This window comes from Daucus carota, chromosome 9, assembly GCF_001625215.2.
Source record: "Daucus carota subsp. sativus chromosome 9, DH1 v3.0, whole genome shotgun sequence".
Classification (NCBI taxonomy): domain Eukaryota; kingdom Viridiplantae; phylum Streptophyta; class Magnoliopsida; order Apiales; family Apiaceae; genus Daucus; species Daucus carota.
The window spans coordinates 7,468,367-7,486,116 of NC_030389.2; the positions used below are offsets into that span (position 1 = coordinate 7,468,367).

Genomic DNA, 17,750 nt, shown 5'->3' on the forward strand with positions numbered 1-17,750 from the left:
CGGGCGGCGCGGAGGCAAAACTGGCGCTGATGCGGAGAGTGTCGAGCTCGAGGAGAGGCGCATCTTGCGACGGCGCGTTGGTTAGGGTTTGATATGGCGAGGTCTGCGAGGGCTTCAGCTTCATTGTGATTAAGTGGAGAAGAATCAAATTGAAGGAGAAGATGGGGAGGTGTCGTTGAAAATGAGGGGAAAATATGTGGGGATATGTAACTTATAAGGCCGTGTTCACTTGTATGGATTGGAATGAGGGGAGAATGAAATAAAAATTATAAAGAAGTTTTAAGGAGAAAGAAGAAAATATGATATAATACGACAAAATATGAATGTATAAAAATTTCTTGGTGAGAAAGATTGTAAAGAAACATGATGTTGAAATGGAATGAGCATTCCTTTCAAAATATGTGGGTTAGAATTATAGTTAAAATAGTAGGAATGGAATGATTGAAGGAATGAAAATTATGAACATTTTCTTTGATCAACACCATTTTAGTATACAAAATTCATTCCATTCTCCCTCCATTACACACTCCAGGTGAACACAACCTAATAAGTATTAATAAGCCAGAAAGACAAAGAGTTTATTAATTTTAATCACAACTAAAAATTAATAAAACATTAAAGCTCTATAAAAATAGAAAAACTAAATGGAGAGCATTGAGAGTTGCCTTGTGACCCTCCCAAAAACCTCCTTTATATAGATATATAAGATTAATATATAAACAAATGCCTTGACAGCTTCCACAATTTTCAATAATATATAAACAAGTGCTTTGACAGCTTCCACAATTTTCAATCCTCTTTAATGGAGTCATGGTTCCATATATCATGAGTACATAAAATAACTGAAAATAGCAAAACAAATACTCAAGCTTCTTTCTTGTAATCGTTATACTTCCGTACTCGCCATTCATATGCAATCCTCAGCAGTTGAACAATGACAAAAATAAAGAAGAGGGAACCGACGGCGCAAATGGTAATGCTCAGGGATAATGACTTGGATAACACGACATACGTTCCTGTCATAAAAACAAACATCGTCAACATAACAGAAGCAATGTTCAGCCCCATTGTTGTTGCATGAAGTCTGGTCACATGCTCGAGATCTTGTGACATATTTTCAAGAAAGTAGATGAACAAAGCACAGATGGACAATAGCAAAGCAAAGGCATCGGCTATCATAAATATTTTAAAAGCTGCCTTTTTTGAAAGAACCGCCAATCCTTGATTACTTTCTCCACTTTGATGAAGACCACCAGGTATGGTGAATCCTACTGTAAAAGTTATTGTAGTTATCAGTGCACTAACTACGATCTGGCTGTTGGTCCCCTCTCTATATCTTTGCAGATCTTCTTGCATCTTTGCATTCTTTTTTTCCCTCAACTTATTTTGGTCATCATTAAATAGGATATCTTTTTTCTCTCGTCTACTAGCTGGGAGCACTGCTAAACTTGAAGAAATACTTCTCTTTCTGCTACCAGACCAAAGTTTCCTAGACTGATCGGTGTTGATATCATCCAGTGCCATTTTTATTTGTACCTAAGAAGAAATGACAAGTAGTTAATATTTATTTTTAGTTGGATATTAATTAGTCCTACTAAAACTTACTTAATTAATATCCTGAAAATCACATATAAACTAATCACATAAAATATTTTAAAAAGATTAAATTATTTACGTACCTGATCACCAACAATGTTATGTTGACTATATAACATGTCTCTGGGAGTGCAATTATCGTTGTTGGTCGTATCACCAGCTGCTATATATTTGATGAGATCCTCAATGAAACATCCTTGAGCGACAAGTAAATGAAGAGGTGTATTGCCATTATCATCTCTTTTGGATAAAAGCAGGTTCTTCTGCTTTGATGGACAACATCTGAAAATACCATTCACCATCTCCTTTTTATTCGTAAGAGCAGCCAGGTGTAATATGTTTTGACCATTCTCGTCAACTGCTGTGTACGGAGAGGGCGCAGCTTGCATAATATTTTGACCATTTTCATCGACTGTTGTGTACCGGGACGACGAACTCGGCCATAATCGCAGAAGTCGAATAAGAGTAGAAGTATGTCCACATCTTGCTGCAACATGAAATGGTGTGGCTACCCTCTCTCCACATACAAATTGATATCCTACTTTTTCTTGAGCTTCTATCATTTCACTGAGTATAGAATCAAATTGGTGATATGCAGCATGATGAAGAAGGGTCCATCCTTCAGAGTCCACAAAATTTAGGAAATGTTTATTATCTTCTCCTCTCAAGAGTTGGGATATAGGACCTGAAAATACACAATTGAGATGCAAATTTAGGCAAAAGATAATAAGTGACGAATAATCAACCTTAAATTACTTAAAATATTACTTAAACTTATTAACAATTAATAATGTGGTTGGTTATCACCTAGTAGGAGTATTCAATAACAATAAACAACCATATTACTCACCTGCATCGCCTCTTTGAATAGCAACAATCAAACCTAGCACGCCTTTAAGATTAGGGTCGATCCCAGTTTCGAAAGTTGCAGACAGTAATTCGACAATTTTGTCATTGTATTTATTCTCCTTGGCTTGGTAGATTAAACGCAAAAGACCCTGATTTCTACTTCCACGGCCATCTTGATAGGCCGGATCTGCAAGTAATATCAGTTCAACAGCGTTCACGTGATTGTAGGACATTGCCAATTCTAACGGAGTGCGTCCGGACTCATCACTTCTCTGGAATAATGCTTTAAAATCTGCATCTAGTGCTGAGGAAGGAGGCAAATTACGTTTGGCTGCACCAAGGAGAGCCTCAACCACTTTTGCGTGTCCATGATGTGCTGCAAGGTAAAGTGCACTTTGTTTTCGATTATCCAGCCTCACCAAAAGGTTTTTCTTTGCAAACGCACTCAAAATGAACCGAACGTTTTCTACAGCTCCCTTAATTGATTCAACGTGAAGGATAGTTTCTCCCGCTTTGTTGGGTGTATCAGCTTCCATCTCCAATGCTGCTCTAGATATAGGATCTCCGCCAATGGCATCGGTATAACACTTGGCAACAGCTACAGTATTTTCTTTCATCAGTGCAAGCATTCCATCTATCATTTTTTGTGCTTGTTCCCTAAATTTCACATCTTTTTTCTCTCGTTCACTTGTTGTGAACACTGAACTCGAAAAAATATCCTTTTTACCATCAATTTGGATATGATCAAGGGCCACTTTGATTTTTACCTATAAATTAAGAACGCACGATCATTTTACAATTATCCAAGGTTGAAGAAATGCATTATCTATGTATAATAACTAAATCTTGGATCTGTTTATTGAGTTTCACATGATATATTTCGACATTGTCTAATATTATTATTTTTTATTATTGTATAATTATTTCACGTATTTTTAAGAATGTAAACACTTTGGTTTACTTGATCATTTTCAATCTTTCTTATTTCATCCATCATCAAAATTCGACTCCATGAGCGAGATGTAAGGGTCAAGAGCAAAGTCGACTCAAAGCGATGATTAATATTTACATCATCATCACATATTCATTGTAAAAATTAAAGGTTCTAGTTTTGACCCTAAATGTACCGACAAACAAATCTACGATACATTAAAATATTTTCTTCTTGATTTCGGTCAAACTAAGCCAACCCTAGTTAAGAAATTATATAGTTCTAGAAAATTGATATGATATAAAAGGAAAATAATATTTAACAAGTCTACAACATACCTGGTCCACAACAATTTGTTCCTGGACATACAACATGTCCCAAGGAGTCCAGTCCTCATTGTTTTTCACACTTGTATCAAGTCCTTCGTATTTTAAAAGTTCCGGAACAAAGCAACCACGTTGGATAAGCAGGTGAAGAGTTGTATAGCCATTGTTATTCTGCTTGTTCACAAACTCTTTCTTATGCTCTGCTGGGCAATTTTTAAGAATACCTTCTATCATATCTTTTTTGCTCTGCAATGCGGCCAAATGTAGTATATTTTGTCCTTTTTTATCAACAGCAGTATATGTTGAAGAGGTAGATGGCCATAATTGCATAAGAAGTATCACTATAGAAGTCCGCTCTTTTTGGACAGCTACATGAAACGGTGTAGGTACCTTATCTTTGTACCCAGATTTAGGTTTAATCCCTTTTTGAGCTTCTGCTATGTGTTTAATTATTGGAATAGATTCATGATATACTGCATGATGAAGGGCTGTCCACCCAAGCTTGTCAACAAAGGTCACAAGACGCTGGGCACCACGGCCTGCATCCGACAATAGGCTGACGACGGTGTCTGGAAAAAAATTATTTTAGAACTATTATATAAGAGCAACTCCACGGTAATATGTATAATGGTTGGCTATTTTCATTGGCTATATTGAATATGTAAATTTTTTGCTAAGGGTTCCAATGATTACTTCAATGGGGTTATCTATATTCATGCTTATGTTAATTTATACCCAAAGGCTTTCTTGGATCCACAAATATAGACAACCAAACATGGTTGGCTATATTTTTTGCTAAGGGGAGGGAGGGTTGGAGGGAGGCTAAATTTAAAACTCTTGTAAGAATCATGGTCAGACAATACTTTCCGAATGCTGAACATTAACAGTTGTCTGTCATTTTTAGGCAACACTTTTTTGACCGAGCATTGTCTGATGTGTGTTGTCTGATTGCCTTTTTCTTGTAGTGAACGTATATATATCATTATGTTTAATATAGTTTTATTTATAAACAAGTGCATATAATATATTTCAATTAAATTTAAGTAAAAGAGTTTCATACCTGTTTTGCCACTTTTAATAGCCGATATCAAACTCACTTGATCTTTGAAGTCTTTAGACAATTTAGATCCGTCGTCGTACCTTTGGTTGAGTAAGTCGACAATCTTCTTGTAATCCTTCTCCTGGGCTTTATATATTACAGGCATGAGACTGATAAAAGCACCATCCTTTCTCTTTGAGGCGGCGGGATGTTGTAAATCTAATAGCAAAGTAACCACTGGCATTTGGTTTAGCTCCACCGCCACTTCTAACACAGTATATCCATCCTCGTCAGTTTCATAAAATATTTCATCAGGAAGAACATTTGTGTTGTGCTTTTTGATTTGATCAATGATCATTTTAATCACATCTTTGGCATCTGCAATTTATAATATATGCATCATGTGAGTATAATATATATATTGGTGTTAGGATGTTTTGGATACCAATTAACTATGCCTATATAGGTTTTGCATACCTTCGTAAAGATTCTTGACAACAGCATGCAAAGCAGTCAAATTAACAGCAGGACCCACCAGAAAACGTGGAGTTGCGCAAGTTGTACAGAGCATCTTAGCTGTATCGGCATGCTCTTTTTCCACAGCTATGTAGAACGGTGTTCGACCTTTCTGGTTTGGAGTACCCTCAAAACTTGAATCGGACTCTACTAATAGTTTAGCTATATTCAAGTTCCGTTGCATGACTGCTATATGCAAAGCAGTGTTCCCATCTTCATCAGCTCGCCTGAGGAAAGCTTGAAGAGAACTAACTGAATCAGTAATATCATTATCTGGAGCAGAAGGAGGCGAACGTCTAGCTGCATGATCAATTAGGACCCTAACCACTTCGAGGCTATCGTTGTCATTCTTAACAGCAGCATGGAGAGCAGTACTACCATCAGGTCCGTCCAGAGAACAAGCCTTGCAAGTTTTAGAGATTAACTCTACAATATCATTGTATCCGTTTTCCACAGCCATGTACATTGGGGTTTCACCTTTCTGGTTTCGAGTACCCTCAAAACTTGGATCGGACTCTAATAATAGTTTAGTTACATCCAAGCTACGTAGCATGACTGCTATGTGCAAGGCAGTGTTCCCATCTTCATCAACTCGCCTGAGGAAAGCTTGAAACGGACTAACTGGATTATCATTGATACTTTCATCATCTGAAGAAGATTGAATAGAAGTCACTCGATTTGGATCAGTATGATCATCAGTACTATCACCATCATCATTATTATCATTATCTGAAGAGGATTGAAAAGAAGTCACTCGATTTGGATCAGTATGATCATCAGTACTATCACCATCATCATCATTATCATGGTCTGTATTATCATTATCTGAAGCGGATTGAAAAGAAGTCACTGCATTGGAATCAGTAATATCATTATCTGGATCAGCAGAAGGCGGTAAACGTCTAGCTGCATCAATTAGGACCTTAACCACTTCAAGGCTATCGTCGTCGTCATTCTTAACAGCAGCATGCAAAGCAGTACTACCATCAGGTCCGTCGAGAAAACAAGCCTTGCAAGTTTTAGAGATTACCTCTACAATCTCGGTGTACCCGTTTTCCACAGCCATGTACATTGGGGTTTCACCTAGTTTGTTTTGAATATGCGTATCAGTAGGGTCGGCCTCTACTAATAGCTTCACAGCATCCAAAGAACCTCCCTTAATTGCTGCATGTAGGGCAGTCTCCGAATCTTGATCAGCATGCCTAAGATAAGCTTGAACAGAAGTTATTGGATCAGGAGGCAAGTCTCTAGCTGCTTCAATGAGGAGCCCAACCACTTCAGTGTGTCCATAATATGCAGCCCATGCAAGTGCATTTTCTTGTTGATTACCCAGCTTCACCAAAAGATTTTTGTTCGCAAACTCCCTTAAAATGAACCGCACATGTTCGGTATTTCCATTCATGGATTCAGTATGAAGGATAGTTCGTTCATATCTGTCCAGCTTATCAGCTTCCATATCCAATTTAGCAATGGCATCACCATCCCCGGCAATGGCAGCCACAAATAAAGCATCTCTATCCATAATTCTATAGCGTGATCCACCAGGGCTCTCAACTATATATAAAAACGTATCAATTACTGTGAATTTAACACAATTTGCAAATAATCTATGTGTTAAGGCATACCTTGGTCGTCAAGATTGTTAACACGCACAACAGTACTACCATCAGGTCCGTCGAGAGAAGGAGCTGTGCAACTTTTAGAGATTACCTCGATTATTTCGTCGTACTCTTCTTCCACAGCCATGTACATGGGTGTTCTCCCCATTTCGTTTTGAGTATGGGGATCAGTAGGGTCGGCTTGTACTAATAGCTTCACAATATCTACATTATTTACCATGACGGCGCAATGTAAGGCGGTGTCCATATCTTGATCACCTTGCCTAAGAAAACCTTGAAAGGAGGAAGTTTCCGGAAATTGTTGTCTAGCTGCTTCAATGATGAGCGCAGCCACTTGAGTATGTCCGTTACCTACTGCCAAATGAAGTGCAGTTTGTTCGAATCTATTCAGCTTGCCCAGAAGATTTTTGTCTTCGAATTTCGACAAAATAAATTGCACATGTTCTGTATTTCCAGACTCCGATTCAATGTGAAGGATGTTTTCGCCATATTCATTGAGTATATCAGCTTTCATCTCCAACATAGCCATGACATCAGCATCTCCGGCAATAGCAGCATCATACAAAGCATCTCTATCCATTATTTTATAGAGTGTTCCACCATGGCTGTCAACTATATATATATAAAAATGTGTCAAATTGAAATCCACATATGATAAAGGAGGTGGACAATGTTGTTTTAAGAGCAGTAATTTACTACCAGGCAATGTGAAAAGAGAAAATAGATTTTTTTGTCACCCAACCAACTTATTGTGATGGTGTTTGTGAACAGAAAAGAAGCACTTATTATTCAAAGAGGTTGTTTCAGCTTTTCTTAACCCGTTTGTGTAAAAAGCCAGAAGCACTTATAAGATGCTGAGAATGCTAACTTTTGTTTCAAGACTTCTACTTATTTCTCAAACACTTTATAAGTCACTTGTGCTAATGAACAAGTCAGTAACAAATTACAGGTGTTGTACATGTTACCCCACTTGTAATGGTCCATGCTAGTAAACTCATTTGGCAGTTGTTAACTAATAGCCAGTAATGTGAAGGCATTTTATAGGGCACCATATGCGGCATCACTTATATTTTATCCAAATCAATTCAGTATTCTGAACATCCCAATATTGATGCCAGATACTGCACCATTTCAAACATCCCAGGTGAAGTGGTGAAGGGCATTTCAAAATGCACCATTGGCGGCATCAAGATAGGGAAAGTCTACCCTTTAGTACTATATATATATATCCTCTCAAGTGCTAATGACCTGCCATGCATGTTCTATATTTGAAAAATGGCTCCGGTGATGCACTATCGACCCAAAAATGGGCTTTTAAGCTTAACACATATTATATTTGAAATAATGTGGTTCATATAATGAACACTACTAGAAAAACGGGCATTTCCAACCAAAATTTCCGACCGACCAAAGTGGTCGGAAAAAAAAGCGAACATTTCCGACCGACTTACCGACCAAAATTTCCGACCGACCAAAGTGGTCGGAAAAAAAAGCTTAACACATATTATATTTAAAATATATACACTTGTTAATATTGTTCTTTGTTATTCTCCGTTCTTGTTTTTTTTCTCCCCGTGGTATTTCTTCATAATACAAGATAGGACTGAAAAAGTAATGAAAATAGAAACAACTGTGTCCAAATATTAGGTTTGGATTTTTTTAGTCACCGACTTAGGTTTGGATTTGATTACAATAGTTGTCATATTTGGTTTTGTGCCGGTCAAATTGACTAACGTTTGACTGAAATTTATTAATATATTATCAATTGACAAAATAAAAAATATATGTCACCGGAAATAACTTTTAATCTACTTTAAGATGTAATTTTCAGTTTTTTAAAATAATGAGTGATTGACTTATAATCTTTGGTCAAAACTTAGTCAATTTGACTGACAAAAATAGAAATGTGACAACTATTTTGTAGTACTTATTTTTTGTAGTATCATTAATACATAGTGATAGTGTGTAGTATTTTAATGATATGACGTATGTTTATATTTTTATATATAGCAATAATAACATAAAATGAGCCTATAAAAAATTAAAATCAGGAAAATTCATAATTAAAATTCTATAAAATCATTAAATCATCAATATGGAATCAATGATTTCAAATAATTTATCCTCCCTGATAAGATAATGTCTAGTTTAGTAATACGATGCATCATCTTTCACTATTAAAGTTTCAATCGACTAGTTCAACCTAAGATCTCTCTTAAATTTGTCATTATAAATTTTAATAATTTTATCTTATTACAATTTTCAAGATAACGATAAATAAATAGAGAAGAAAGCTTAATGTTCGATGGTTGTCCTTTATAATACATCATTTTATGTTGTTATTATTCTCTCCGTCCGTCCCATTTGTTTACTGTTTTTTTGTACAACTTAGCACGTACTTTAATACTCTTATAAAACATAATTTCATAGGTTTTTTTTAGATTTCTTTTCTATATGTATAAAAATTCAAACGCTAAATTTTTATTCGGAAAAAAAAAAGGAAAAATTTGTGAAACTACATCTTTTAGAAGTCATAAAATGCGTGTCACACTCTTATAAACCAAGGTAAACGACCTTGGGGACATAAAAGTACTATATATATATATATATATATATATATATATATATATATATATATATATATAGGCTCATGATCAAATAGAAATCAATTTTAAAATAAAAACTAGAAACCAATACAAGTTAGTGATATTCTCAGTACAATTTAGTGATATTCTCTTTAGAATTTAGTGATATGTGTTGCAGGAATTAGTGAAAAATTAATCTCCAGATATGTTCGAGCTTAGAATCTCCAGATTTGTTCATGTATTCGATTCAGATGGTGATGATAGTGGTGGAGATAGTTGAGGTGAAGGTGGAGATGGAGGAAGGGTGATTGTAGCGGAAGTTTGGGCGGCTTGAAGTGGGGGGTTGGAGTATTGCCGGAATAGTGACGGCTCCGCGTTTGAAGTTGAGTCGAGGTGGAGAAAGAAATATGAACGAGGTTGAAGGAGGTTGAAGCATCGATTAAGATGAGGTTGGTGAAGATGGAGGTGTGGAGGTTGTGTTGTTAGAGAAATAATGGAGGTGGAGGTGGTGGTGGTGGTGGAGATGGAGGTGGTGGTTATGGAGGGGGCGGGCGGCATAGAGGTGGTAGTGGTTATGAAGGAGGTGACGACGGAGGTGGTGGTGGTAGTGGAGTTGGGGTTGGTGAAGATGGAGGTGGGTTTGGTGAAGATGGAGGTGGAGATGGGGTTGTTTAAGAATTTAGTGGCATTTGCTTTACGATTTAGTGATATTTCAGCTTGGTTTTTAGTTTCTAGGATAAGGAGGTTTCTATTGGAGTAAAACTCTCTCTATATATATATATACACATATATCAAATAATCAAAATATTACGAACTACGACTATATTTTAATTATGCTACAAATAATTAATATAATTTTAATAATCAAATTCGAACCTAACTTGAGTAACAAAAAAAATTTGAACCTAACATTAGTAAATAAAATAAAAAAATTATAGTTGAGTTGTAAGTTTCTAAAGATACAATAAGTTAAGTGACAAAAAAATAATAATTTCCCCATGAGAGAATTGATTTAGCATAAAACGCATAAAGAAATACATTGATTTTACATAATCAATATATTTATATAAAATAGAAGTGTGGGGTGTGTAGGGTGACGCCTCTCATGTAAGTTCGTTCTATTTTTTTTATTTTCTGGAATTTTTGGATGAAAAATATCAAAATTTTAAATTACCTTTTTTATTTTTAGATATATTTGAAGCAAGTATCAGAACTCTCTTTTTCAAAATATCAATAATCAAATCTACCTACCTTTTCAATATCAAAAATAAAAATTACCTTTATTAGTTTGAAGAAAGTTTCAAGAAACCTTTCGCAATATACCAAAAATAAAAATTACCTCCTTTAATAAATATCAGAATTTAAAACTTCTTTTCAATTATTTTGATTAAAAAAAGACTTACTTCTCTTCCAAGACTGACCATATTTTTGGAAAAGACGTATATCAAAAATAGGAAATATTTCTGATAAGTCGGTCTTTTCTCAAATCAACCCCATGGAATATTATGTCTATAGCGATAGAGATAATTGGCTGATAAGGAGTAAGAGTTTGTCGGATGTGAAAGTCGACAATCCAAACATGGAAGAATAATATAATCTTGACATGATATTGATGGATGAAAAGGTCAATAAATTAACTGTTAGTGATATATGTTTGTTGGTTATTCTTTTATAATATTTGGTTTGTTCATCAGACATGTTTATTTTTGTTAATTTTTATATGATTTACTTTGTATACAGGAAAATAGTGTTCATGCAACACTTTTACAATATCTGTTTGCTCGGTTCAAACACCTTTTAAGTGAAGAGTGTTTATACATTATTAAAAAAAACAAGCCTTGTTGCAAACAAGGCAAACAATGGTATTTATAGACCGTTATCTCATGGATATTGATGTTTCTGTGCACAACCAATCCAAAAAAATTGGAGTAAGGTGACAATGTTAGCGAGAACATGATTATTTCTTTTTAAAAAAAACACAACTTAAATTATGGTTCGTTGTGCTTTATATCGTTAATTACATGTAGAAATTTATTTTCATAATTCCACTCATGAATTATAGTTTAAATTTTCAATTTTATATATTAATATTGGTATTGCATCGAGATTTTTATAATATAAAATTTATTTTATTTTTTTTATTCTAATCATTAATATAATTTTTATAGACCATCGTAATCTTATTTTATTCTACAAATATTATATCAAATCACTAATATAATTTTTATAGGTCGCCGCAATGCGCGGCTTCTCAACTAGTTTATTTAAAAAGAGTCGAGCGTACCTTCGTCGATATTTTTGACAGGCATAAGAATACTACCATCAGGTCCGTCCAAAGATGGATCTGTACAAGTTGTAGAGATGATCTTCACTATATCCTCCAACCCTTCTTCCACAGCTATGAACATGGGTGTTTTACCATCGTCATTTTGTGTGTGTGGATCAGTAGGGTCGGCCTCTACTAATAGCTTCACAACAGCTACATTCTTTTCAGTGACGGCTGCATGTAACGCGGTGTCATTATCTTTATCACCTTGCCTAAGAAACTCTTGAAAGGAAGTTTCCGGCAACTGTTCTCTAGCTGCTGCAATGATGATCTCCGCCACTTCGGTATGTCCGCGATATATTGCCCAGTGGAGTGCAGTATGTTCATATATAGTAAGCTTGTCCACAAGATTTTTGTTTGCAAACTCACTCAAAATGAATCGCACCCGGTCTGCATTCCCCTTTTGCGATTCGACGTGGAGGATCGTTTCCTCCTCATCGTTGAGGTTATCAGCTTCCATCTCCAATTTCGCCTTGGCATCAGCATCTCCGGCAATGGCAGCGTCATACAAAGCATCTAAGCGATCCATAATTATATCGTGTATAGTATATTGTTGGATTGAATCTCGAAGAAATTATTTGCAGGTGCTAAATAATCAACATTACTTATCCTTATATAGAGAGGCTTCACGTTTATTACAACTATACACGCAACGCTAAATAATACAATTAACCAGACTTGTAAGTTGACATTTCTTTAATTATCCACATGCTGCATGAGGCCAGGTATGCAGAGAAGGACCTTTGAATACACAATGCCAGATAGGACATTTCTAACAACCATTTAGTTGACCTAATTAGATTTAAACCAACTCATGAAAATCTAGTTATTATTTAAAAAAATTCTTATTTCAAAATGGTTATTGTAAAAGAGATACAAATTGGTTGAGCTTAAACTAATTAATATTATATCAAAATTGCAATAGACTTTTAGGTTTGTACCTATTTTTGAAAATAAGATTAACTGTATGCTATATATATATATTTAGAACTGTTTTCATATTAATTATATATATATATATATACATACATACAATTTTAGTTTTAAATATAATTTATAAACTGTTAATATTTGTACGTATATTTTTAGAAACACTTTCACTGATCAGAATATAAACTCTCAAAAATTATTTAATAATATTTTTTCTAACTAATTTTATTTAATAAAGTCTTTTTTAGAAATCATTTAACAATGCATGAAATTCAAAAATTATTTAATAATATTGTTTCTAACTAACCTTATTTAATAAAGTCTTTGTTAGAAATCATTTAATAATGCATGAAATTTTCACATTGTAATAAGTATTAATGATGTCAGCTCAAATGATGTCAAATCTATAGACATCGAACAACAATATATAACAATATTTGTAAGGGCCCATTGAGTTAGTTTAAAAGAATTGACTTCTTTCTTAAAATAAAGAAGTGGAGTACAAGTTATAAGCTAATTAATAATTATAAGGGATTAAAGTTTTTGGAAAAGAAGTGGAAGTTGTAAAAAAAAAACTAGTATTTTTTACTTCCAACTTCTTTCTCACTACTTAGAAAAGTATTTCTTACTTCTTTATTGTCAAGAAAAGCAAAAACAAGAAGAACTTGTACTTCTCTTTCCCAAACAGGGGCGTAATCTGCAATTATCATCTTCTGACCGCTGCACAATTGCAACTCTCCAGGCTTGTAGAATCTTTCAACAAATTGGTGGAGATGAATATAAAGTCTTTTTTTACTAGCTTTCTCTAATCCATCTTTGTTTTCAATCATTTAAAGATACATATATTTCATATTCCTGACCAGCATTCATGATGTGAGCGAGCTTAAATGATGTCAGCATGCTACTTCTACGATTTAACAACACAATATAATTCCTTAAATATTTAACATACTGAGAAAGTCTCCTCAATTAGGTAATCGGTAGTTATCATCTTCGATGTCTGCACAATTGCAACTGAAGGTTTGTAGAATCATTCAACAAATTGGTGATGATGAATAGACTAATTATTGCACACGTTTTCTGTTTAATATATTCATGTACATATGCTATATTCATGTATATTTTAGGTAACCTGAGATGCAACTTGTTTTTATATCAATATAATAAGATAAGAATGATAAATCATTATTTGTCTTAGTTGTTAAATAATTCAAAGAAATATTTTGTAAATAATGAGTGTTTTGACAAATTTTCATATAAAGTAATAATTTACTTACCACCGAAAATCACTATTCATCCTATATTCTCGTCAATATTTGTACCAACTTTCCGTGGTATGATTCGCTAGAAATCAGTTTTTGTTTAGCTCCACGCATGAGTATCATCTCATCGAGCAAATCTCTTACAATCATTTTAGAGAGGACCCATTAAAATATTATAATTTATTCTTCCTTCCCACTAGTATAAAAAGAAAAACACTGCAGTGATGTTTACATTTACCCAAAATATTATTTGAAGGATATGACTTTGTAGAAAGGCCCACCTGCACAAATAATTATAGTGTATGTGTATTTTAGATTTGTTTAGTTGAGATAGTGATTTAAAAGTTTATTATCTGTGTGAAAGTTATTACATTAGCTATTGAACCATATGATGTCTGTTTTATACTCTAATGAATCTTGAAAATAATTAATAGAAAAATTGAGCCAGTCATTTATCTAATTTCATATATTAAGTAATTTACGTACCTATTTGCCTTTTATTGCTTTTAAGAAAAGGAGGGCTGGCAAATGGCCTAGTTTGTCTTTTGTTTTCACTGCTCGACACGCATTTTAAGACTCTTATAAAATATAAACATAGTTCTATAACTTATTTTTAAAATTTTCTTTTTCTGTATAAAAATATTAGTACTATATTTTTATACAGGAAAAAAAATCTTACACCAAAAACAGGTATTTCCGACAGCCATTTTAGCCTACATTCTGTCAGAAGAATGCTTTCTTCTGACAGACTACCTCTGTCGGAAAACTTGTAGTCAAAAGTTCTGAATTGCGTCGGAAGTTACAATTTTGTTGGAAGGTAATGTGGGACCCACTACTTACTTATATTATAATAATAAACCAAACATCTGACAAATAGGTCTGTCAGAAATTTACAATTAAAAAAAGAAAAAAATAAATAAATTTATTTTCGTACTAAAAGTCTAAAATAATAATACAAACCTTCTGACAAATAAACTTAGTCATAAATTACATACTTCCAACAGAGACTAATATCCTCTGCAATACCATATTCCAGGCACGCAACTGAAAATGAAACCATAGCAACTACACTTACAATACTGTAAACTTGCCGCTTATATTAAACATTCATAAACAAAAGGAAGAGTAGCAAAATTCGTCAGCCCGTGTCTTTTCTTCTCTCAGAATCTCACAAACTTATTCACAAACTTTTCTTCTCCTGAGCTTGTTCCTGAGGACGTGGACCCTATATGGTCAACTAGCACTAAGAAGATTCTTTCCTCGGGCAAGGGAATAATGCGTCGAGTCATTAGTCTTACTTCTGGACTCCATGATCTCTTGTGTGATCCACGATGCGGACCCTTCTTGCTTCTGGGAGCATTGATGTCTTTCTGGGGTGTTTGGATGCGAAGATCTCAAGCAGCTAACCTGATCAAGTCACAAACCAAGAAAGAACCTTGTACTGTGGTAAGTTGTTGGTCCAAAAATTCTGTTTTCTCATATCACTGACTCGTTTAACTGCCAACTGTAAGTGTGTATATTAACCTAAATGCTTTACCTAATGTTCATTCATTCATTTTAAATGGTTTTGATCTATTTCTTGATCTTCATCATATCTTCGAAAACAAGCACATGGGGCTGTAAGCTGGTAATATACATGTCAAATGTTAGCACTGTTTCATATTTATATGTAGCATCTTCAATAGATATCATATGTTTTTATTAACGAGACCGGTATAAATAATACAAGGTGGCATCATTTTTCTTTTATTTGGTTTTAACTAGGAAGTGTTTGCAAATTAAATTCAACAGAGTTATATGCTCCTGTATACACACTATCAAGAAAGTGCTAGAAAAAGATGGTTACCTAGGCGCAAACTTATTCAGATCCAATCCCAGCATACCAACAATCTCCTCAATTGCCAGTCTCTGACACAACGCTGATCCTGTTAGTTGCAATTGATCAAACGCTCTAGCACAAGTCTCCAGTTGATTCTCCAAGTTGTATTTATCAACATTGTAAAATACAGGAATAACCACAAGTCTACTTGTACCATTACACTCCCTGATCTCGACCAGCTCATCCATGGCCTTGCCTGAAGCAACATAGTGTTTGGAGAAAACAACAGCAATAAACTCATCAGAGGATTATAATTATCACATTAACTGCAAAAAACTGTTAGATTTTTTCTTATCTTCTAACTCTTTTTAACTATGTTTGGTAGAAGTTGAGTTTACCTCTCTGCGTGCTTCAGCATTGGCAGATCATAAATGTGATTTGTCCTGTTATAACAGACATGTAGATAATAAATATATAAGTATATAATATATAATATAATAGATATATGTGCCATGCCAAAGTTTATTTTACTCTACATCAGCTAGTAAATAAACTTACACATTATTAGCAATGTGGAAAAAAAGGTAATGTAATGTGCAAGTTTATTTTACTCTACATCAGCTAGTAAATAAACTTACACATTATTATATGCAAGGTATTTGTGATTCTCAAATGGTTTGGCTTTGCGCATTTGTAAAGCTAAACATGTAAAAAATATGTAAGTTCATGACCAGTCAAACCAGAGCTAGATGATCAACTATAATTCCGAGAACTGCTACATAATTGGACTGCCTTCTGATCAACCAGAATACAGATCATGACCACATTGACAACCATCTTGTAACTAAGCTCTTTGAAGCTATGCTACAAGGTTTCATTATATATATATATATATATAGAAACAACATGTATGTCCTAGCATTCTATACAACAGAATGGAATACAACAGATCCATAATGTATGCTATCAAACATTGATGCAGATAGATGTTTCTTGCTCCGATTCTAGTGTTAAATCTCACCTGCAGAAGGCATGGATACATAAATCACCAACAAGTGCTCTAGATATACCTTAAGATTAGTATCAAAAACTGACGCTAAACAAGCAGTGTAGATACATCTACTAAGGCGTCCGAGACCATCTTTTAATACCCAATTGAGGGCAGCAGCAGATGGAAGCGAATGAGCATACCCAATTCCAATTGCCCTAAACATTGCCTAACAGTAACCAATTCAAAATCCTAATAATCACCACATCACAATTTGCCAATAGTCATGAAAGAACGAAACTTTAAGACAACAAACCCGAACTTAAAAAATCTAAACAAGAACAAAGATAACAAGTTCACAAACAAACAAAAAACAACTAATTACAAAGTGCAAAAGATTAAAACCTGAGTAGCAAGAACCTGAGTAGCAAGAAGAGTCAAACTCCCATTTCTGGAATGCTGCAAGAAAACCCCAATTAATTGAAGCCCTAATCACCTGTAAAATTAAAATAAAATTAGTAAAAGCCTTCTAATTGGAACCAAAGACTTGTGTATTCAACTAACAAATCTTTAATTTATCCTTCAATTCATCCTTCAATTTTGTTGTCGAGAGTGTTCGGGAGAGAGAAAATCGAAAGAGAGCTGGGAATCGAGAGAGAGGCAGGACAGGCGAGTCCTTCAATTTTTATGTAATTGTTTTGTTTTGGGGGGAAGTATAAGTGTTTTCATTTGGGGGGAAAAAGTCCCGCCCACCGTTTCACTGTACAACTTTTATTTTCTTAATTTAATTTTTTTTATTTTCATTAATGAAATTGTTACGTTTTATATTTCAATTTAGAAAATATATTATCTTATGCATTTATATTATATTATACATAATAGATTTTTGTAATATCATATATATATATATATATATATATATATATATATATATATATATATATATATATATCTTGACATACAT

General features: G+C 34.1%; 1 protein-coding gene and 1 long non-coding RNA gene across 6 annotated transcripts; both read right to left on the reverse strand.

Annotated features, from left to right (window-relative positions):
- Window positions 1-736: 736 nt before the first annotated feature.
- On the reverse strand, window positions 737-12,422 carry LOC108200531 (uncharacterized). Its single transcript, XM_017368720.2, has 8 exons — window positions 11,746-12,422; window positions 6,883-7,488; window positions 5,219-6,811; window positions 4,763-5,119; window positions 3,715-4,271; window positions 2,447-3,212; window positions 1,680-2,281; window positions 737-1,536 (listed from the first exon to the last, which is right to left on the reverse strand). The coding sequence occupies exons 1-8, from the start codon at window positions 12,314-12,316 to the stop codon at window positions 865-867; spliced, it is 5,724 nt and encodes a 1,907-aa protein (XP_017224209.2). The 5' UTR covers window positions 12,317-12,422; the 3' UTR covers window positions 737-864.
- Window positions 12,423-14,880: 2,458 nt separating this feature from the next.
- LOC108200472 (uncharacterized) lies at window positions 14,881-17,507 on the reverse strand. Of its 5 annotated transcripts, none has more exons than XR_001802698.2 (4): window positions 17,192-17,507; window positions 16,197-16,241; window positions 15,826-16,054; window positions 14,881-15,603 (listed from the first exon to the last, which is right to left on the reverse strand). It is a non-coding gene; the product is annotated as an uncharacterized LOC108200472 (long non-coding RNA). The 5 variants fall into 5 exon arrangements; XR_001802699.2 differs by having other exon boundaries at window positions 14,881-15,386; window positions 17,192-17,506; XR_001802697.2 differs by having other exon boundaries at window positions 14,881-15,904; window positions 16,013-16,054; window positions 17,192-17,505.
- Window positions 17,508-17,750: the final 243 nt, after the last annotated feature.